The 20,677-nt window shown below is 49.0% G+C and overlaps 10 protein-coding genes across 10 annotated transcripts, besides 9 other annotated features; 6 read left to right on the top strand and 4 right to left on the bottom strand.

Moving 5' to 3' along the window:
* Window positions 1-225: 225 nt before the first annotated feature.
* On the top strand, window positions 226-1,725 carry EKO05_0002738 (Peptidylprolyl isomerase; the record flags this gene model as incomplete). Its single annotated transcript, XM_038945126.1, has 1 exon — window positions 226-1,725. The coding sequence occupies one exon, from the start codon at window positions 226-228 to the stop codon at window positions 1,723-1,725; it is 1,500 nt and encodes a 499-aa protein (XP_038801326.1).
* A 234-nt stretch (window positions 1,726-1,959) lies between these two features.
* EKO05_0002737 (uncharacterized protein) lies at window positions 1,960-2,838 on the top strand (the record flags this gene model as incomplete). The annotated part of the gene is made up of 4 exons (XM_038938162.1): window positions 1,960-2,110; window positions 2,314-2,411; window positions 2,466-2,649; window positions 2,702-2,838. 4 exons carry the CDS (start codon window positions 1,960-1,962, stop codon window positions 2,836-2,838), a joined length of 570 nt encoding a protein of 189 aa, XP_038801325.1.
* A 418-nt stretch (window positions 2,839-3,256) lies between these two features.
* Window positions 3,257-3,285: a tandem repeat.
* Window positions 3,265-3,430: a mobile genetic element.
* Window positions 3,431-3,458: 28 nt separating this feature from the next.
* Window positions 3,459-3,550: a dispersed repeat.
* Window positions 3,551-3,719: a tandem repeat.
* Window positions 3,720-3,880: a dispersed repeat.
* A 293-nt stretch (window positions 3,881-4,173) lies between these two features.
* On the top strand, window positions 4,174-5,540 carry EKO05_0002736 (uncharacterized protein; the record flags this gene model as incomplete). Its single annotated transcript, XM_059635985.1, has 5 exons — window positions 4,174-4,870; window positions 4,940-5,021; window positions 5,078-5,205; window positions 5,269-5,415; window positions 5,464-5,540. The coding sequence occupies 5 exons, from the start codon at window positions 4,174-4,176 to the stop codon at window positions 5,538-5,540; spliced, it is 1,131 nt and encodes a 376-aa protein (XP_059491968.1).
* Window positions 4,457-4,500: a tandem repeat.
* Window positions 5,541-6,254: 714 nt separating the features above from the next.
* EKO05_0002735 (uncharacterized protein) lies at window positions 6,255-7,301 on the top strand (the record flags this gene model as incomplete). Its single annotated transcript, XM_038945125.1, has 1 exon — window positions 6,255-7,301. The coding sequence occupies one exon, from the start codon at window positions 6,255-6,257 to the stop codon at window positions 7,299-7,301; it is 1,047 nt and encodes a 348-aa protein (XP_038801322.1).
* A 621-nt stretch (window positions 7,302-7,922) lies between these two features.
* Window positions 7,923-9,233, bottom strand: EKO05_0002734 (Molecular chaperone (DnaJ super); the record flags this gene model as incomplete). Its single annotated transcript, XM_038938027.1, has 4 exons — window positions 7,923-8,216; window positions 8,266-8,939; window positions 8,998-9,111; window positions 9,200-9,233. 4 exons carry the CDS (start codon window positions 9,231-9,233, stop codon window positions 7,923-7,925), a joined length of 1,116 nt encoding a protein of 371 aa, XP_038801321.1.
* Window positions 8,616-8,654: a tandem repeat.
* A 574-nt stretch (window positions 9,234-9,807) lies between the features above and the next one.
* Window positions 9,808-11,418, bottom strand: EKO05_0002733 (centromere/microtubule-binding protein cbf5; the record flags this gene model as incomplete). Its single annotated transcript, XM_038937897.2, has 4 exons — window positions 9,808-10,134; window positions 10,184-11,042; window positions 11,097-11,253; window positions 11,310-11,418. The coding sequence occupies 4 exons, from the start codon at window positions 11,416-11,418 to the stop codon at window positions 9,808-9,810; spliced, it is 1,452 nt and encodes a 483-aa protein (XP_038801320.2).
* A 1,166-nt stretch (window positions 11,419-12,584) lies between these two features.
* Window positions 12,585-12,854, top strand: EKO05_0002732 (uncharacterized protein; the record flags this gene model as incomplete). Its single annotated transcript, XM_059635984.1, has 1 exon — window positions 12,585-12,854. The coding sequence occupies one exon, from the start codon at window positions 12,585-12,587 to the stop codon at window positions 12,852-12,854; it is 270 nt and encodes an 89-aa protein (XP_059491967.1).
* Window positions 12,855-13,620: 766 nt separating this feature from the next.
* Window positions 13,621-14,796, top strand: EKO05_0002731 (uncharacterized protein; the record flags this gene model as incomplete). The annotated part of the gene is made up of 1 exon (XM_038945124.1): window positions 13,621-14,796. The coding sequence occupies one exon, from the start codon at window positions 13,621-13,623 to the stop codon at window positions 14,794-14,796; it is 1,176 nt and encodes a 391-aa protein (XP_038801319.1).
* Window positions 14,797-14,895: 99 nt separating this feature from the next.
* On the bottom strand, window positions 14,896-15,671 carry EKO05_0002730 (uncharacterized protein; the record flags this gene model as incomplete). Its single annotated transcript, XM_038937956.1, has 2 exons — window positions 14,896-15,334; window positions 15,403-15,671. 2 exons carry the CDS (start codon window positions 15,669-15,671, stop codon window positions 14,896-14,898), a joined length of 708 nt encoding a protein of 235 aa, XP_038801318.1.
* Window positions 15,672-16,030: 359 nt separating this feature from the next.
* Window positions 16,031-16,234, bottom strand: EKO05_0002729 (uncharacterized protein; the record flags this gene model as incomplete). Its single annotated transcript, XM_059635983.1, has 1 exon — window positions 16,031-16,234. The coding sequence occupies one exon, from the start codon at window positions 16,232-16,234 to the stop codon at window positions 16,031-16,033; it is 204 nt and encodes a 67-aa protein (XP_059491966.1).
* An 865-nt stretch (window positions 16,235-17,099) lies between these two features.
* Window positions 17,100-20,677: part of a mobile genetic element that runs on past the window's edge.
* Window positions 17,581-17,634: a tandem repeat.

The raw sequence follows: 20,677 nt of genomic DNA, 5'->3' as shown, positions 1-20,677 counted from the left end.
CATGTTCAGCTGAGTTTGATGTACGAATGATATCGACGGTTCCTGGCACGGTAAAGGTGGCAGCAGCCTGTGACGTCGTCACGCTAGCATTTTGTGCGCTTGGACTGGAAACGGTGTAGCGGACTGGTTGAAGCGGTGAACAGTGGCAGAATGTACAACACCACGCGAAAGTTCGCGGTCAATGCATCCGCAAAATACTGTCAAATACGCAAACGTTTAAGCAATATGAGCGCGACCTACAACCTTGAGCCGAATCCGACCGCGAAAGTTCTCCTCCATACCACTCGCGGCGATCTTGAGATCGAACTTTTCGCGAAGCAAACGCCCATCACCTCGCGCAACTTTCTACAGCTATGTCTCGACGGCTACTATGACAATACCGTGTTCCACCGCCTGGTGAAGGGCTTCATCATACAAGGAGGAGACCCAACCGGTACCGGTCAGGGCGGAGAGAGCAGCTTTGATGGCGAACCGTTTCAAGATGAGATGCATAGTCGGTTGAAGTACACACGGCGAGGTTTGCTGGGAATGGCAAACACCGGCAAGAAGGACGACAATGGCAGTCAGTTCTTTTTCACCCTGGCTGCAACGCCAGAGTTGCAAGACAAGAACACCATGTTCGGCAGGATTGCGGGAGATACCATCTACAACCTTATGAAGATGGCCGAGGCAGAGATCGCGGAGGGTAGTGAGGATCGGCCGATGTACCCAACCAAGGTCACAGGGTCTGAGATCATCCTCAACCCATTCGAAGACATGGTCAAGCGGGAGAGGGTAGCGCAGCGGACGGGGCCTGAAGCTAAGAAGATCAAGAAGCCGAAGAGGAAGGCTGGAAAGAACGTGCTGAGCTTCGGTGGAGAGGAAGGAGAGGATACAGCGCCTGTGTTGAAGAAGGCCAAGTTCAACACCAAACTGGTCAGTGCTGGGGAGGAACAGGCTGCGGCTTCAAGCGACCCACCCAAGACGAGAGTTCCCGAGTCAAAAGCCATACCCATTCGCAAGCCTTCTCGAAAATCACCGTCAAGAACACCATCTCCCAAACCAGCAAAAACAGCGCCAAGATCGCCACCTCGGGAAAAGGCGCGCTCGCCGCCACGAGAGCTATCACCAGAGTCAGAGAAAAAGTCAAAGATGGACCGCGTCAATGCACAAATTGCCGAGCTCAAAGCCTCAATGAAGCGCAATACCGGCCCGCAACACGCAGAGCAGACAAAGAAGAAATCGTTGCTAGAGTCTATGGTCCCAACATCCACAACTCGTGGGCGGAAGCGCGGCGCTGGTGGCAATGCTGCTCAGGAACAAGCTACACTCGATATTTTGTCGAAATTCAAGTCGAAGCTAGAAGCGACAGAGCCTGCGGCGGCACCGAAGGACAAGTTAACTGTGGCGTCAGAGGACGTTGAGATGAAAGACGGCGCTACCAATGGACGCAAGGTGGATGAGGAGGACGAGGCAATCTGCGATCTGCACTTTATTGCAGGATGTCAGTCATGTAAAGCATGGGATAAGGAGGAGGAGGAAGAGTCAGATGATGACGCCGGATGGATGTCACATTCCCTGAGCTTCGCAAAGGACAGGCTAGGGAAAGACCTGGAGTGGAAGAGGAAGAACGAGGAGGAACTACTTGTGATCGATCCGCTAGAAGAAGCAAAGCGACACAAGGCCGATGCAAAAGGGAAGCGAGAGTGGGATGGCGGGAAGGATAAGAAGAAGCTGAAGGTATGAGCGTGGACTTTGGAGGCTATAATATACCCAAGAATATGAAAAGCAGCAGACACCGGTCGGTCTGTTCCATATCATGCAAAGCAAAGGATGACAGTCTACTGAAGCTTGCGGCAATATGCGGACAGCAAAAGCACAGGAAGACCTCTGGGCTGGGCTGTGGCAGGCTGTAGTTGAATCGCTCAACGCGCTCACCTTCACTTCACGCGCCGCGCAGCTGGCAGTCTCCACTTCAAAATGCCGCCTTCACCGCCGTCCCCCCACCCGGAATCACAGTACTTCTCACTGAATCCTCAACGCTGCTTCTTTCCGTTGCGCACAACCTCAAGCATAAGCCAAGATCTCCGTTTAGGTCCAACGAACTCAGCTTGCACCTGTCTACACTTCTGTAAGTACACTGCTCCCAACACGGAAGCTGAGTTTGAGCGCAAGAGCTTGTCTGTCGCCTCACACTCTGCCACACTGGCTTCCCAAACCATTCTTGCTTGCTGTCAAGCTGCATTCTCGTCAGCCTGCACAGATGGATCCGCTCTCAGTCCTGCATGACCGTGCAACATCCACCGCATCAAGACCCTTGCTGACATTTCATAGCACAATATCACACTCATCCTGTACAAATGGCTATCAATTGGAAAGAGTCAGACGCGAAGGACCGCCTCCTTGCCGCAGTTATTGCTGCTTCAACCCACGTACGCTCTACTTGCGCCCGCTTTTACCTGTAGACATTTACTAACACACATTAGCTTAACATGAACGAGGTAGCACGTCTCTTTGGCCAGGGCGCGACCTACGATGCCGTCGAATGCCAGCTTCGCAAGGTCAAGAAGTTGGCAGCCAAACTGAAGGTAGAAGCGGCTGGACGTCCCAGCGCGGCCGTGGTGCCCTCCAGGTCCAAGTACAAGACCATCGAGAGCCCAGCCAAGACTCGTAAGTCGTATGCTGTCTTAAATACATACTTGCATACTGATTCATAATCCAGCCGTCAAGACCGGTCGCGTCGCCAAAGCCATGAAGGCCACTGACCGCAAGACCAAGGTCAAGTTGGAGCTGCTTGAAGATGAGGTCGATGCCGTCCTTGACAGCACAGCCAGCGAGGAACTCGAGGAGTCAGTTTGAGCACTCTCGATGTCCAACAGACGCTGCTTTGGGGAAATCGAAATTAGCTATCCGAATCAGTTCATGGAACACTGGTCTAGTTCGTTTTCTTTCACCTGATCGTAAGGAATTTGGCTGTCCACGATGCTGTACATAGCATCGCTCTGCCCGCATGGTCCAGCCGTATAGCTTTAGAGTTCAAGCGCCATCATAGTTGGTTTGCGCAAGGACTAAATGAAAAATACCGCTGTCATTTTCGTCTCCTCTGTCATGAGGTCACGTTTTGTGCTCTTTTGATACATCCTTGTGTCTTTCGTGTCACGTATTTTTGCACTCATCTTGTGATGGGTGCCCACGTTCTGCTCTGGCATAATACTAACGCAGGGTGCATTTCTTGTCAGCTATCCTGGGCACTGTCACCTCATTGTTCCTAAAGGCTTTGAATGATTGATTGATTGATTGATTGATGAGTTTAACGTCCTGTGTGAGTCTAAGACTATATAAGACAAGAGCAGTTAAGCTGCTCTAGTAATTTAAGGAGTGTGTTTGTTTAAAGGGGTAGTAAATGTGTGCTCGTAGTCTAATAGTGAGGGCCTGTGCCCTAGGTTGTTAAGAAGAGCCGTTGCCCTGTTAAATTAGGGTTGTGTAGAACTATCCTACAAGTAGGTAGTTCTAGCGTTTGTTGTTTGTTGTCTATTGCTAGCTATTGCTATTGCAGTAGACAGTCTTTGTATTGTTGTTGTTGTTGTTGTTGTTGTTGTTGTTGTTGTTGTTGTTGTTGTTGTTGTTGTTGTTGTTGTTGTTGTTGTTGTTGTTGTTGTTGTTGTTGTTGTTGTTGTTGTTGTTGTTGTTGTTGTTGTTGTTGTTGTTGTTGTTGTTGTTGTTGTTGTTGTTCTTGTTGTAAAGAGTTTGTTTGTCTATCACTATTGCTAGTAATAGACTACTAGGGTGTTTAAGCTGTTGCTTAGTTGATTTCGTCTAGGTATAGGGGGTCAGTATAGCTAGTTATGATAGGGGAATTCGTATAGGTTGTAGCTAGGCATATAGACCTGCTACTTCACTACTAAAGGCTTTGAAGATGTTACGTGTAGTCTTTGTTCCATTTCGCTATGTTTAGACCAGCGACCACTTGGGTTGGTCATCGTTCGCTGCATTGTCGGCCCTCCACCACACAGATATGCTCCTCCACCTCAAATCCGCAAGCCCTCGCCCTGTCGGTTTTTCCGCCAAGTTCAATCGATTAACGTGCAAACGCGCGACCACAACAAAACAAACAGTAACTTGCATACTCACTTTCCATCCTGCCCTTTGCTAGCTTGCTTGCCTCACGTTTGAACTTTACAACTCGTTGCCACCATGTTCATCGCAGCTCACGACTACAGCTGGCTTATCACCGATCCCGTAGTTCACTACGCTCTCGTCGAAGCAGATTGTATGTTCCCGACTCCAAGCTGTCTCCGCAACGCAAAAGTCGTCCATCGTCACGTCATTCAAGAGCAACTGGACCACTACTGGTGCACGATCAGTGAAGAGACCGCCATGTTGGAGCACGAAAAGCAGGTCAAGGACGACCATAACCGTTACATCGCTGAACAGGTTGCCAAAGGTGACAAGTGGGATAGGTGGGAGGTCGGCCCGCCAACAATCATCAACATCAACAACAACTTCAACAACTTCATCAACCCTACCTTCGTCGCCTTCGCCTTCCTCTCCACCTGCACCACTTCTCCAGAAATACCTGGACTTGATGTAGAGCTCTTGGCGGCTGAGTATTGCCCCACGGCGGCGTCTGAGATCTCCAATATCGAACGTGCGTTCAGTCTCCAGCTTATTCTCTGCGTCACAATCTCTCTCGGATTTATCAGCTGGATGCTCTTCCGAATTATCCGCTTCTTCAGATCTCTTATCCAGTATCTCTCCAGAACCAAGGCTTCTCTTCTTCCTCGCTGCGACCTTCCTCCACCGATGCCCAGAACGCTCACTTCTCGACACTATGTCACACCGAAGACGTCCTCCTGGCCGCCACGAACCGGCAATTATTCGTCGTTGCAAGGTATGTGAAGCCGAAACAATACACTGAGATATTCCTGACACGCATAGACTCTCCCCTGCCGGCCTCCAGATGCCATCTCCGCTGCCCCTGCCAAAAATTCTGCTTTCCTCTCGCCTGCCGCGCAGGTTGACGATGCACCTCGCGAGCGTGAGTAAAGACCTTCACTAGCATAAATAATGTGGCTAACTTTGATAACAGCTGACATAGCGACCTGTCCCCTTCGTCTCCTCCTACTTCTCAGGCTCCGATAAGATCCTTGGAGCCTTCAACGGTCAACGGTACTGAACTTGCACCCTCCACAGCAGCCGAAGAAGAGGATGAGATGTGTACCATCAGTAAGTGAAGCCCTCCTGGACTTTGTGTACCATGTTCATTATTCATATCTAACGACAGTCAAGTGGACGACATGCTCACCGAGTGGGAGGCCGAGGCTTCCGAAAGTCCCCTGGAGCCTTCGACGGGTAACGTCGACATCTCCGCGCCGCCTGTCGATCAGGAGACTGCTCCCTCGGCTGTAGCTGAGGGCGGCCAGCTGAAGCGCAAGAGTATGTAGATCCCTCCACGTATAGATACAACGACGCTCAATTGGCTAGTCCACCCCTTGCGGAAGAGGAGAGGTGCTGCGCCACAGCCTGCTGCGCCGAAGCTCGGTGGCGATCAAGCCGAGTAGAGCGTGCCAGAAAGATCGGCATGTAGGCGTAGTCGGCTGTGGCCAGCATCAGGATATGCTGGGGTTGAAGTGTTGCTGTGAGAGCCGTCGAAGTGCACCGCGCCACGACATGACGACGAGATGTATATCGTGATCGCAATCGCAGACACCAGTGTGTACTAGACACACGCATTCAGCGCGCAAAAATCGACCTCGTCTTCCTTCATCCGAGATTCTTCGCACGAGAGTTGAACCAAACTCGTGTGTGGAGAACTCCGGCATTTCCAGGGTCCAGTGGCGTCATCGTCACCCCGCCAAGTCACCCCGCCATGCTGTACGATCCCTCGAGGATATTGAACCTCACATCGCCAAGCATCCCGCTCCTACTAGCAAGTTACTTCAGCGCGCTATTGCGGCTTTAAAGCTGAAAGCTCCCTCTAGAACACTCGGCGCTGTTCGTTCGAGTGCAGCTAAATGGCTCAAGCCAAGACGTACGTCATGTGTACTGACCATGCTTCAGGCTCAAGGCTTGGTATTTCTAAATCATTAGTGCGTAACTTCAGGTTGGTTGTTCTTGGCGCGGAATAGAGGGGAGGATATAAGGACGGCTGGGGTTCCGGAGAGGGGGTACTTCAGTTCGAAGTTTCTAGCATACCAACTCAACGACTACAACAAGGTCACTCAAATTCCATCAACAACCCTCCACCTCATCAGCACAAGCAACAACATCTCAAGATGGTTCAACATCACCCCGGAGCCTTCGTCTCCAAAGCGAATCTCGACCCCACCGACGTCCCTTGGGCGCTCACTACACACCTGCTTTCAATCAGCATACCGCAGTTCAAGCGCACAACGACGGCGCCCTTCCTGGCCCGCGCAGCACAAGGCCAGCTCCCCAAACCGCTCATCGCGGAATGGCTCGCCAACGACCGGCTCTACATCCAGGGCTACATCACGCTCGCGGAGAATCTGACGCGCATCGTCAAGTCATCCACCTCACCGGCCCAACAAGCCAACGTCGAGTCCATCGAAGCGCGACTCCTACGGTGGCTAGACGCCGCGATCGAAAACGTCAAGCGCGAATTCGAATGGTTCGACGAGATGACGCGTTCATACAACCTCACCTCCCCAGCCCCAACATCCTCGCAAAAGAGCCTCGGCGTCCAGCGTTTCGAAGCCCTCTTTTCACAGCTATCCACGCAGTCCCCAAACGAATTCCTGCCATGGCTCGAAGCTGCCGTCTGCCTCTTCAGTACAGAGAAAGTCTACTTTGAAGCGTGGTCGTGGGCACGCAAGCAAGACCGGCGACGCAGCGCAAGCCCGCTGCCGGGATCTGGCGCAAGTCGATCGCGCAGCCCTAACCGCACGACGATGGATTACTCGAAGGACCTCGATGGCGGCGCAATGAGGAAGGAGTTCATCCCCAACTGGTCGAATAAGAACTTCATGATGTTTGTGGAGACGCTCGAGCGCATCATCAACGAGGGCGTGTCGCAGGCTGTCGCAGGCGACGACAAGCGGTGGGAGGAGGTTAAGCAGAGGGCTAGTGCCGTGTGGCAGGCGACGCTGGATGCCGAGGAGGCGTTTTGGCCGGCTGTCGACGGCGCGAGCAACGCGACCCATGGAGCGGACGGCGAAAGCAGCACCACCGAACTCCGCGGTCTCATCGGTGCAAAAGACGGCAGCCTGCTCGAGCCAAACAAACACGCCTACGACCGCGACACTCGCACGCTCTCCGTTGGGCAAGAAGGTACGTATGTGCCGCATTTGGGACATGTATGAGTAGATGGGTACAGACTCAGGGGCTTTGCGATGGAGCAGTAATGGGTTGTAGATTAGTGAGCTTTATGAATGTATGAAGTATGTAACAGTGGATTTTCAGTGCAGGTTCAGTGATATAGAGTGGCATTGGAGTGTTGTGCTTATTATTCTGATTTGTCGACTTAGTGATAGCCTTGAGGGCATTTATGTTGACCGCGACACTCGATGTATGAGTAGCGATGCGTTGGGCTTCGGGGGACGGGGAGAGATGCAGGTGGTTGTTGAGTTCGTTGGAGTAGCAAGTTACCATTGTATTTTATTGCTTCTTCGCTTAGCTCTACGCAAAAGATTCAATCGAGTTATCGTCATCCACCAGCACAGAATCTCTGTTATTATACTTTCATCAAGCTGAAGAATATACATTTCGTTTTCATTAATCGTCTCATCGTCTACAGACAAGGCACTAACCAGCCTGTCAACTTCTTTTTCTTTGAAAACTCCAACCCAACCCCATCTCAATATGAACACAAGAAAAAGAGAAGGGTCCACGATTCTACGTGGAAACCCGCAGTTGTCAAAACACCGCCAACGCCGTTCGCTCGTTGAGCATGGAGAACTTGCAAAGAGCAAGAATATGACACGCTACAAGATCGTCTTGAGCTGCTCTTTCTGCTGCAGCGTCAGGCTAGTGGGGAACTTGATGTTGACGCCGACGATGAAGTCGCCGCGCTCGTTGGGCTTCTTGCTCTTAGGCATGCCGAGGTTGGGGTAGCGCTCTGTCCAGGTAGGGCCTGTAGGCCCGCTGCTGCCCACGCTCAATTGCTTGCCGTCGATTGTTTGCACGGTGCGCCGCCAGCCAGTCAGGGCTTCTTTGAGGTCGAGTTCGATGGTGCGCTTGACGTCGTCGCCTTCGCGGGTGAAGAGGGTGTGCGGTTTCTGGGAGCATGTTAGCAGTGGTTTGGACGTTGCACTGGGGCGAACTTACCTCCGCAACGACAAAGTGCAGGTCCTGTGTCCCGCCCTCGACCTGGTCGCCGACGTCGGAGAACTTGATCTTGCTGCCGGCTTTCAGGCCCTTCTTGATAGGTACCTCCAGGATCCGGTCCTGCGTGCTCTGCTTGCCCGTGGCCTGGTCGAACGTCTTCCGCTTGATCTTGAGCTTCTTCGTTGTGCCATTGAACAGCTCCTCAAGCGTGATCGCCAGCGGCTTCTCAACGACTGTGACTTCGGGCTCGGGCGCCCTCCTGCCTCCCGAGAACCGACCTCCTGGCGCCCTGCCACCGCGCGAGCCCCCCATGCCACCGGGCATGCCGCCCATTCCAAACCCACCGAAGTCGTCGTCGTCGCCGCCCATACCGCCGCCGCCGCCGCTGCGAAAGAATTCGGAAAAGATGCTCTCTGGATTCGAGAAGTTGAAGCCGTTGGCACCGCCCCCACCGCCGCCAGTCGAGAAGTGGAATGTGCGCGCGCCGCCACCGCCGCCAGGCATACCTCCAGCGCCAGCAAAGGGGAAGCCACCGCCGCCAGCGAAGGGGTTGCCTCCGGGGTCAGCACCCTCTGGCGCAGGCTGGCCGCCGCGCAGTATAAATTCGAGGCCGTACTGATCATATGTCTGGCGCTTCTCGGGGTCGGAGAGGATCTCGTATGCTTGCGAGCATTCTGTAGAGCTGTGTCAGCGTGACATCTTAGCAGCGAGAGGGGAGAGGCTCAGCCTTACCTTTGAACTTCTCGGCTGCCTGCGGGTTGTCCTTGTTCTTGTCCGGGTGCCATTTGAGCGCTGCTTTGCGATATGCTTTCTTGATTTCTTCTTGCGTGGCTGTCGATGATACGCCTGTATGCAGTGTTAGCAGATGTAACTATCCGTGAGCTCTGCGGGCAAGCAAGGCCGGGAGGGGCATGCAAGGGTGGGCCGTTCATACCTAACGAATCGTAAAGTTTGGTCTCTTTGACCATTGTGACTAGATATTATAAAACTCAAACGGGTATCTTGTGTGTGCGCGAAAGTAACTCGGTCTTGGGCGAGTGGTGCAAGAGTGAGGCTCGCTTTTAACGTCGAGTGCATGGAACGGTCTCGCGATCTCCACCATTCGGCATCGCGCACGTGATGAAGACGTCAGAGAACGCGCCAGAACCTTCCACAATAAGCTGCACTTGAATTTGGCGCAACACGCCAAAGGGCACTGAACTTGAAGTTTGTGAATGTTTCTTAGAGCTTCTACTTCGACATTTACAGCTAGAACCTCGAATGGAATCGACGTGTCTGTCGACGCACTGTCATGTTCGTACACCTAGTCGTCCGCCCTGATGCCAAGATAAGACGCGCCCAACTCCTTCATGCCAATCCAATAACGCCGACTCCCGTACGCGGTTTTCCGTATGCTACAGATGAGCAGGTATCCAAGAAAAGAGCGCAATGCGCAACATGCACACATGGGTCGTGTACATCGCTTGTAGATCAAACAGCAACAACAGGGCGCTGCTGTGGCGGGCCGAGATAATCGATATTTCACAACATAGCTGAATCTGCTCAGTCAGAGTCGCTGTCGCTGTCGGCCGCCTTACTCTTCCTCTTCTCCTTCTTGGCCTTCTTGGCCGCCTTCTCCTCCTTCTTTTTGCGCTTGCGCTCGGCCTTCTCCTCAGCTGTCTCCTCCTCGTCGTGCTTGCGCTTCTTGGTCTTCTCAGACGCGCCGCTGGCCTCGGGGGCCTCACCGGTAGGGGCAACGGCAGGAGCAGCGAGGACTTCAGCAGTGGAGGTGGTCTCAGCGAGAGGTGCAGACTCGACGTCGGTCCTGTTGAAGTCCTTGTACTCGGTGTTCCACTTGGCGGGGGTCTTTTCGTTAGGGCGGCCAAATTTCTAGTCAAGTTAGCAGGGTGAATAAATCTTGTTGGACGTGTCAACTTACATCGAGTGTGCCAGCTTCCTTCATCTTCTTCTTCTCAGTGGCAACCGGGCCCATGCCCCATCGCCTGGGGTACAGGTCGCGCTCCATGATGACACGCTTGATCTTGGCAACAACGCCGTGGTCGCAGGATGTCATCTCGACGGCGGACATCTGGGCGTACGCAAGGGCAATAGCCTCACCCTTGGTGGTCATGAGGACAATCTCCTCGTGGATCTCGATGCCCTTCTCGAAGCGGAGGAGACCGGGAAGCATGAGCTTGGCACCGTAGCAGATAGCGTTGACGGAGCTGTCCTTGACGACGATGCGCTTGTAGCTGGTCAGAAGGCTCTCGAGGGGAGAGATGACGTGGCGCAGGTACGACTCGTCGCGGTTGTTGTCGTGGAGCCACTGGGCATCGAGGACGTCGTGGAGGGTAACCAAGTCCTTGGTCTCGTCCATGGCACCGGACCTTACACGACGCAGCTCCTGCATGTGGGCGCCGACACCGAGCAGCAGACCCAAGTGGACACAGAGAGTACGGATGTAGGTACCGGCCTCGCAGCTGACCCAGAAGACACCGAGCTGCCTCTCGTTGTCAAACTCGTACAACTTGCTCTCGTGGATGGTACGGATACGGAGCTGGCGCTTGACGGCGGAGATGAGCGGGGGACGCTGGAAGAGAGCACCGGTGAGGGTCTCGAGGGCGCGCGCAAACTGGGCCTCGCCGCCGGGCAACTTGTCGTGCATGCGGATGACGCAGACGTACTCCTTTCCGGCGCCCTGCTGCGACTTGACGAGGCGAGTAGCGCGGTCAATGCACACAATCAAGCACCCAGTGACCTTGGGATCGAGGGTTCCCGAGTGACCTGTCTTCTCGACGCTGCAGATGCGTTAGCCACGTGATGGGTATGTTTTGCGCGCTCGTATTGCGTACCGGAGCATGCGCTTGATCCATGAGACGACCTCGTGGGAAGACGGGTTCGACGGCTTGTCGAGGTTGATGACGCCGGAAGAGATGTACGACTTGAGGTCACGCGCAAGGGGCGCGCATCCTTGCGGGATGGGGGTATAATGCGATGTGCGGACGAGCACTGCGTTTTTGTTAGCTCATGCATTCTCGAGTGAAGCTCTGTCGCGGGCTGCCTACGGTCGCTGTAGTTCTTGAGTAGCAACGGCCAGTCGCTGGTGTCGATGGCAGGCGCAGCGGCCTCTGGCTTGATCACGTAGGCATCGGGGTTGGTCTGCACGAGAGCCATGGCGTCGAGAGTATGGAGACGGGGACCTGGTGGTGCAATTGGCGTCTGGTCCTGCAAAGCTCGAAGCAACTTTTTGCCAGCCGAGAATTTCATGGGAGTAGCCTGAACATGGTTAGCGCCTCCGGACAATCATCGGCCCGGTCGTGTTTATCATCCAGCTCCCGCTCCAGCTCCAACTCTAACATCTCAACAGCTTGACATTCGGCCTGATACCGTTATTTGTTCATGGTCACAGCAAAACACGTGCTGGACCTCCAAATATAACGCATTTCGCTCGCCAAGATGACAAGATCTGGTAGACGGCCGCGTCAAAGGTCATGTTGAGTCCCATGCCAAGCAATGACATGATCCCCCGTATGGTACGGCAACGTCTGTTTGCAGACGCTGTGCAGCCTTTCCAGGCGTCCAGAGAGTAATTTTCGGCCACGAGGCTAACCATTGTACCGAACTAAGTACTGTTTTATAGCTACTTGTGTTTTGCAATCACTTGTGTTTTACAATTACTTCTGTTTTACAATTTCTTACGTTTTACAATTACTTCGTGTTTTCCAAAGACACCCAAAATACCAGATGGATACACATGCAACAAGGACTGCACTGCTGAAGTTACTCCTCAGAAGAATCCAACCGAATGTCTCGCGCTCTTCCTTCCATGGGATACTTCAAATAGGGTTGCAAGAAGAAGACGCCCAAAGTACCCGCAGTCGTGTATACAAATGTCAAAGCATTTTTGTATGAGTTACGAACCTGTCGAACGTATGAGGGCCTCTACCTATTTAACAAGACCATCGACAACGTTCCCTACAACGAATGCACAGCGTACAAGTTCCTGAGTTCCGACACCACCACAACTGGAGACGCACCTAAAGATACCGTCTGCTACTTCGAGACGTTCTCCGATAGCGACTGCAAGACCACAAACGACGCAACCGAACTGGTGGTGACAGAGTTTGCAAGCTGCAAGAATTCGGATCCTACAAGTACTCCTGCCACGCCCCATACACATTCCCCACCTTCGACGTCGGTCTATACAACATCGAAAACTGCTACAAAGACCCAGACACCACCGTCTCGGACGTCGTCGCCAACCAATGCTATGACCTGCTTTACCCCAACCAAATCGCAGGCGTCAAAGCGACGCAGAAGGGAGACGTCAGGGCCGGCGAATGCGTGCTAAGGTATTCAATACCGATCACTGTGGCGGTGAAACCGAAAGCAATCCTTCCGATCAGTGCACTGCCTCGCAGATCCTGGAGCCGACTGACGAGTCCCCTGTTAAGAGTTATTCGATCTCTTGTAGGCCTTTTGCTGGCTGGTCGGGGTTTGGATCTGACTCTTGGGTTTTGGTTTCGCTAGTTGTAGTCCGGCGCTGCGGATGCACGAGATATGCGTCACGGCTTACATGGGAGTTGTCATACGTAACTCTCTTCAGCTAAACAAAGTGATTCCATTCGAGATCAGCTCATGGTCGCGGTCGAAGTGAGACCAGTGCATCTCCGTTCACCTGGATCGTAATGAGCTTTGGTGAAGGAACAACTGGGGACAGCTTTCCTGCTCTATTCATCTTAGCTGGCATGGTAATGCCATGGCACTGGCTGGTCTACAGACTTTCAAATGAGCATTGAATGGATCTGAGGTTGAATATAGAAGCCGACGATGGGTACAAGACAACGCTAGGATCGAGCGGGGTGCTCGTTAGGTAAACAGGCTGTAGGCAAGAGTCCTTACAATAGCACACGTATAGAAGTTGGATTTTCTAAGAATCTTGACCTAGGCTGCGTTGTCGGTTTCCCCTGTGCAGCGTTTCGAATTGGCTGTTCAATCAGTAGCTAAGATCGCGTCTTAATTTACGCTGCGATGAGGTCAGGCCTCGGAATCGCCCTTCAACTCTTGAGGCCGACCGACGCAACCAGCCCGCGGAAGAAGGGAAAACTAGCTTAATCGCTAGCCTGGGCCACACCAGCCCTTTCTCGTGCAATCGCATCTGGTCCACTAAACATCGCACTTACATCTGGTTCCGTAAGTAACGGACGATCCGCTGCGATCTCCGAAGCTTCTTCGGTGTCTGACTATAAGATAGGTAAGCAAATACTGCCACAAGCTGCTTGTTGCATCACTCTCGCCCCGTGGCGTCCTCTTTTGCATCTCGCTACTACGCCGGAGCGCGCTGACTGTCTAGACTCTACTCCTAACATAACCGCAATGACGGCAGCAGCCTCGCAGCGCTGGGTTGCAGCATGGTTTGCACCGCCTTCCCGAATGCTGTCCATGGGATTGGTTGGGCGCAAGCTTCGTCAGATCGTTCGTGTGCACGCTAGTGGTCAAGCTGTTCGCCTACGTCTCTCCAATCGCTACGGAGATGAACCAATCACGCTGGCCGATGTTTCCGTGGCTACTTCTGTCCATGGTCCCATGGTTGGAAAGAAATCAGCACAGGTGCTATTCAACAGGCAAACACAAGTTATCCTGGAGCCTGGTTCCGAAACGATCAGTGATCCAGTCCCAATAGAGGTTGAGGCGTTCGATGCTGTCGCCATCTCTTTCCATCTGGTGAAAGGAGAAGCCCTTACGGGCCACCTTGTCGCGTCACAGACCTCCTACGTCTCCTCGCCGGAGGTCGCGATGAAACTACCCGCTGAACTTGCCTTTGTGGAATACCCAATGATGACGAATTCCTGGTGGCTCATCACAGGTCTTGACGTCATGCCAATGACACCTTTGAACGCCGTGGTGGCATTTGGATCCTCGACCACGGATGGCGCTGGATCAACTACAAACACAAACGGTCGCTGGCCTGACTATTTGGCGTACCGGTTGAAAGAGGCAGGTGGAACGCAGTATATGGCAGTCATCAACGCTGGGCTCTCAGGAAATCAACTCACAAGCTCCGAGAGCGTAGGCCTCCGCAATCTCCCAGCTGGGACCCGGCTACCAAATTTCATGTTCGGGGACTCTGGGCTGCGGCGTTACGAATGGGATGTGGCTCCGCAATCTGGGGCGACAGATCTGATTATACACATTGGCTCTAACGATCTGCGCGCAGATGTACCGGCTGCGAAGATCATCGAAGCATACAAGCAGGTTGTACTGAGCGCGAGGAAGACTTATAAGAGAGTTTTCGGAACAACAATACTGCCTGGCGGATTCTCGACCGAGCAGTCAAGGCAGCGTCAAAACATCAATGATTGGATGTTGGAGGACGGAAAACAGCTATTTGATTCTGTCTTTGACTTGGGAACTCCGCTACGCGCTGAGACAGACCATGCGAAATTGAATCCCGCATACGACTCTGGAGATGGAATTCACCCGAACAATGCTGGGTACAAAGTCATGGCGGACGCTATCGACATCAACAAGCTATCAGGGAATGCTTCATAGGACAATGTTGTGTTGGTACGTCTTAAAAAATGTAACGTAAAGCGTCAGTGTTAGCTAATTAAATCGAAGTGGCTGCTTTTCCTACACACAGAACAGCTTCTAACAACCAATCTTCTTGTTGCTGACCACAATGTCGTCATACCAGAATGTGTTTGTGTCGCCACCGTAGCTCTCCCAGCCAAAGTAAACACCCGTAACCTTTGGCTTGATGCTGCTCCTCTGCCACTGCGCAGCGTTCGGGTTGCTCACACCTGGCTTGGAGGTCAGGCCGGCAACAGCAGTGCCGTTGAACCAAGTCTCGATACTACCATCCGTGCCCAAGTGGTATTCCAGACAGCGCCAAGTGTTGACTGGGACTGAAACCGACGATGCAATGCCCTGAGGCGAGAGGTCCGGAAGAGTGGCGTCGTCAGACTCACGGTTGTACATGAGGATCTTCGATTGGCCGCCAATGCGCAGGTGCTTGTTAGTGCCTTGAGCAGGATCTGGGTGGGTGATGAAGGTAACATGGGAGTCGGTGAATGCCTTTGCGGCTTTGCTGTCGAAGCGGTCAGTCCGTTGCACCATGCGGTACAATGACTTCTCAATTCGAAGTTCACAACTTACAAGTAGGTCCTGACATAGACATCCCCGGTAGGAACTTTGTTCGTGCCCACGAAAATATGTCCACAGTAGCCACCAGCGCCATCAACTCTGATTGAGTTCCTTCCAGTGTGGGCAGTGGTCGTGTCGAGGGTGACCTTGCCACCCTGGTTGCAGTCAGGCGCATACGTGGTCCAGGTAGTCTGGTTCCAGCCTTGCTCGAATCCCTCAGAGACCTGAGCTACGGCAAAAGGCGCAAGCGCAAGAGCAAACAGAGCAGTGCGACCAACCATTTCTGCGGCTGTGAACAACAAGGGGTTATATTTCGAAAGAGGGGGAAGATAGTACAAGCTTTCAGGCAGTGCAGGGCGAAGCTTTTGAAGTTCTTGGGTTTCGCAAGTCATTGCAAGCTCATCTATTTGTTGCCGCCCCCCAAAGTGGCTTTATTGCCTTGTGTTCTGGGAGAGTAATATATCTGCAACACCAATTTGGAACCTCGGAAGTTGGACCCCAAAACTCCAGGATTCGAGAAGATGACTTACCGCGCCTAAACTGCTTAGCGATTGTACTATAAACGACTTTAGCCATGTTCTCGGATTGGCGGCAGGGAGTTATGACTCACAGTACTGAAATGAGTGTCGTTTGATGACGATCACAACGTTCTCGCAGCCTTCAGCCACTCTTCCACCCATCCGGCGATCCAATCACCGTGGATAGGCTCTAGTCCCGCCAGCTTGCCACTGATTGCAGATGTCTTTTCCACGGCCAATGTCAAACTGGGTCCCTTTGGATTACCATCCTGCAGCCCTTCGTAAAAGTCGATCAGCTTCATACCGGGAAGCTTCTGCACGAGCATTGCATAATCGATGCTTGTATCCGTTTCTGCCTCTATGGCCTTAGTTTTGAGTGCTAAAAGCCACTCCCCATAAGGAACTATGCGGATAGGTTGTTCCGAGAGGCCTGAGTCGTCTATGGTCTTCTTGACGATCGGCAAGGTCGAGGTCCATGTCCAGCGTGTCCAACCGTAAGTAAACGGCTACGGCAAAGGTCGATTGCCGTAAGTAACAGCAATTATCGTCAGCCGTTACGTCCCAAAATTACAGCGCAGGCCCACTTTACAGCGTAGAGACGTAGCTACAGGTATACAGTTGCTATTTTTAGTCTAGCGTAGTTAATAACTATAAAGGAGGCCTATCCTGTAACGCCTGTAAGTACTTAGGGGTTGCTGTTTCTGTTAAATCTACCCGCTTCTTCTCCTGTAGTACTATTAACGCCTCTATCTTAGTATATAGGCTTGTAATAAGCCTATAATATAGCTAATTCTTCTGTAATTAAATAGCCTCTATTATACTTAGCTGTAATTAGTTCTAATTATTAGTTATTGTACGCCTAGCAACGCTGAAACAGCACTTGCAATTACAGCTGGTACTTAGGATAGAGAGGAAATTGTAAGCTATTTTAAATAGCACAGGATATTTATGCTACCCCTAACATAACTACTATTACTATAGATTATAGAGGAGTTGTTAATACTTAGGATTAGTATTGCAGAGGTTAATTACAATAGCTTTAAAATACTCCTGTAGCTTATTGTGCTGTTTCTGCCACTTAGAGCCCTTAAAACTAGTAAGTAAATAGAGGTCTACTGCTATTATATTATTAAAACAAGTCCTTGTAGCATCTCTAGGGACCTTGCAGCAGCTTAGCTAAGAGTATAGATTTGTCAGATAATATGCTTAATGTGCAAAGATAATAATAAAGGTGATTTTTTTAATAATTATCTGTCTTAATGGCTCATTTTATGTGTGTGTGCCGCTAGCCCCTAAGTTAACCAAGGTTAACCCTAAACCCCTAACTTGGTTTAGCAAGGTTGGTTATCTGACACACCCCCTCAGCTTTAAGGCCCTAATTAAAGCTAAACATAACTGGCTCTTATTGTACCTCTAGGTTAGAGAGCTTTTAGTTAAGTAATTCTATCTAGGCGTTAGCTGGCTTTCTTCGCTTAGTATGTTTTTCTAGTCCTAGCTACCTTAGAAAGGTTAACTACTTACTTGCAGGCAGAGCCTTTATAAGTCTAGTAGCTAACATCTTAGTAGATAGGACATAGGTTACTATTATAGTGCCTTTATTTGCCTCTTATTGCAGCTAGTAGTTATAAATGTCTATATGTTATAGTTTAGTTTAGAGTTTTAAGACTTCCTTATTAATTAATTAGATAGTCTAGGTATTATTATATTAAATAGTAATTGTTAATTATAAAAGGTGTATACTAAGTTCTAATAATAGTTGTAAGATAAAGATAGCTTTCTTAGCTACCTGTGCTAGGGCATGTAGCTCTACTTTAGTTGTTAATGTAGTAACTGTGTCTTGTTTATTAGCTCTCTAGGTAATAAGTCCTCTGTATAGTTTATTAGTATATCCTTAGAAGCTCTTCCTATTAAGAGTATTATTAGCAAATAATGTATTACTAGTAACTACTAGGTGCTTATTACCTCTAAAGGTAAGGGATAGGTCTTGTGTTCCTTATAGGTACAATAGTACTTAATCTGCTGCGTTATAGTGCTGCTGTCCTAGGTTAGTTAGAAACTGTGCCAGCCTAGATATAGCAAAGGCAATATTAGGCCTAGTAGTAACTGTAGTAAAGAGGAAAGATCTAATCTTTCTCTAGTATCTGTTAATTTCTAATGCTACAGCTTCCCCTTTATTTAGTAGAAGCTTAATACTTAATATTAGTGTGTTGTGTTATATGTCTATCTTATCTGCTAGGGAGATATTTTTGTTAATATATAACGCCTATAAGAGGAGGATCCTTAGGTTATCTTAATCTTAGGTTATCTCTACTCCTAGGAACTATTGCAGATTATTTCCTTCTATAACAGAGTATTTGTTAGTAATATAGCTAAGGGCCTTATCTGCCTTATGTCTTTTAGTTAGGTAATAATCTATAATAATATTGTCTATATAGAAGAAGATAGTAACTCTATTCTTAAGTAAGCAGCAGGGTTTATAGGGAATAACTGTAAATCTATAGCTTATTAGAGTAGATATAAATTCCTTCTACTAGAGGAGTAGAGAGATTCTTAGTCTATATAGTGCCTTGTGTAGCTGTAGAACTATGCCTAGTTTCTAATACCTATATAGCATCCTTATATAGACCTCTCTATTAATTAATATATAAATAAAGGCGTTTATAACATTGAACTGCTTAAGTTCTAGGTTATATGCTGCTAAAACTGCTATAAGTATTCTAAAGGACCTGCTTGCTAGTATTGCTGCGTAGGTATCTTTAGAAGTAATGTTTTATTGCTAGTTACCTTAGACTACTAGTTGCGCCTTATATTTAAGTAGGTAGTAGTTCTTATTAAGCTTATATATGTATACCTATATACAGTTAAGTATCTAGTATCCTGCTACCTTAGTCTTTGTTAGGGGTACTTTAGACTATAACTTTATGTTCTAATAGCTGCTAAGGTGTTCTTACTTAGCTTCTTTAAACTATTAGTAAAGCAGGTAGTCCTCTAGGTTTAATTGTGCCATTAGCTCTAGTAGAAGTTAGCTTTAATAAGGCTTAAGCCCTTTTATTAGCAATTATTTTAACCTAGCCTTATTAATATTATTGCCCTAGTATGTGCCTATACATCTGCCTTATATGCTAGCTATAAATATAGCTTTCTATAGGATAGTTTATAAAGTTCCTTAAGATTGCGCTAGCGTTAATTCTAACTAATTAGCAGTTAACTAGTGCTACCTGCTAACTCCTAATTAGCTGTTACCTCTTGCTAACTAGGATAACAATAACGTGTTTATTAACAACGCAACTAGTAGCAGAGTTAGAGGAGGGGTTAGGTATATATGTCCAGCTTTCTGTTAATTATTGTATCCTAGTTAATCTTCTGTAGTATTTAAGTCTGTAATAGTATTATCCTTATAGAATAACTAGATTTTAGCCTTATTTTAGGGTAGAGGTAGAAGCTCTACGCTTCTTGTCTATATTGCTATCTCTTTAAGAGTGCTGTGCATAAGGTTGTCTATTAAGTCCTAAGTCTAGCTACTAAAGACAGTATCCTTATTAAAGATTACATCTCTTATGCTAATAACTTTTACTAAGGTTAGAATCTATATCTAATATATGTTTAAGGATTAGTATCCTACTAGGTATCCTACCTATGTTCTTAAGTCTAGTTACTAGAGTTATAACTTTCCTTAAAGGGTGTTACTTGTAAGAGCAAAGGCTTTATATCTATATACTTTTAGATATACCTAGTTTAGTTTCCTACTTTATATATTTAGGCTAGCTAGTTAAGCTGTATAGGTAAAGAACATATTATAGGGTATTTTCTAGTTATTTAATAACCTTAGTGTTTAGTTGTGTAGGTACACTGCTGCCCTTATAATCTCTAGCCATATTTCCTATAGTAGGTTTACGTCTAATCTTATAGTGCATGCCTTATCTTTTATTACACCCCTTAAGCGTTTAGCACCTCTGTTCTGTGCTTAGGTGTCTAGTACAGAAGGCCTAAGCCTAATTAATTGTGTAACGCACTATCTTAATACTTCTAGTTTTCTTGTAGTAATTTTACTGTTACACTTAATTACCTTAACCTAGATCTTGTATTGTTTTAATAGGAATTGTGTAAGAGTATCTAGGAAGTAGATAATTATCTTTCCTAGTTAATTATCTTTAAAATAGAAGTCCTAGAGGAAGCTAGATCGCCTGTTAACAGCAAGCAGTTAGCTCTTTTCCTTAGTAAAGCTTCCTTCTTTATATAAGTAGAAGTTAATTGCTATGCGTTCTCCTAGTCCTTTATTACCTATTTATGGTATTTAACTAATTTACCTCTTAGTCTTAGCCTGTCTGTAAGCATTACATTAGACTGTAGTAATACCCCTAACTCTTACCCCCTAAGATTGTTAGATAAGGTGTTTAATAGTAGCAGCTCTAGGGTGCCCTATCTGCTTATGCTATAGCAGAGCAGTAGCAGTCTTAGGTGTTTAGCTTTGTGTTAATTATATTGCAAATGCTGTCTGTAGCTGTTCCCTAAGTACCTATTGTCTATGTTGTTTATCTAAGGATATAATAGCTGTGTTGTCTACTTATCTAAGCTAAGTTAGATCTCCTTTTGTGTCCTACTAGATGCCCTATTAACGTAGTTGTTAGAAAGAGATAAGGTTGCAAAGTATGTCTAGGCACTATGCTATGTTGTGTAGTATAAGAGTAGTTAGTTAGCTTGTATTTAATAGATAGAGATAGATAGTGCTATATCCCTATATCTATACCTGGGAGTTTCCTACCTATAGG

This window comes from Ascochyta rabiei, chromosome 4 (genome assembly GCF_004011695.2).
Source record: "Ascochyta rabiei chromosome 4, complete sequence".
NCBI classification, from domain to species: domain Eukaryota; kingdom Fungi; phylum Ascomycota; class Dothideomycetes; order Pleosporales; family Didymellaceae; genus Ascochyta; species Ascochyta rabiei.
This window is presented reverse-complemented; position numbering and strand designations above follow the sequence as displayed.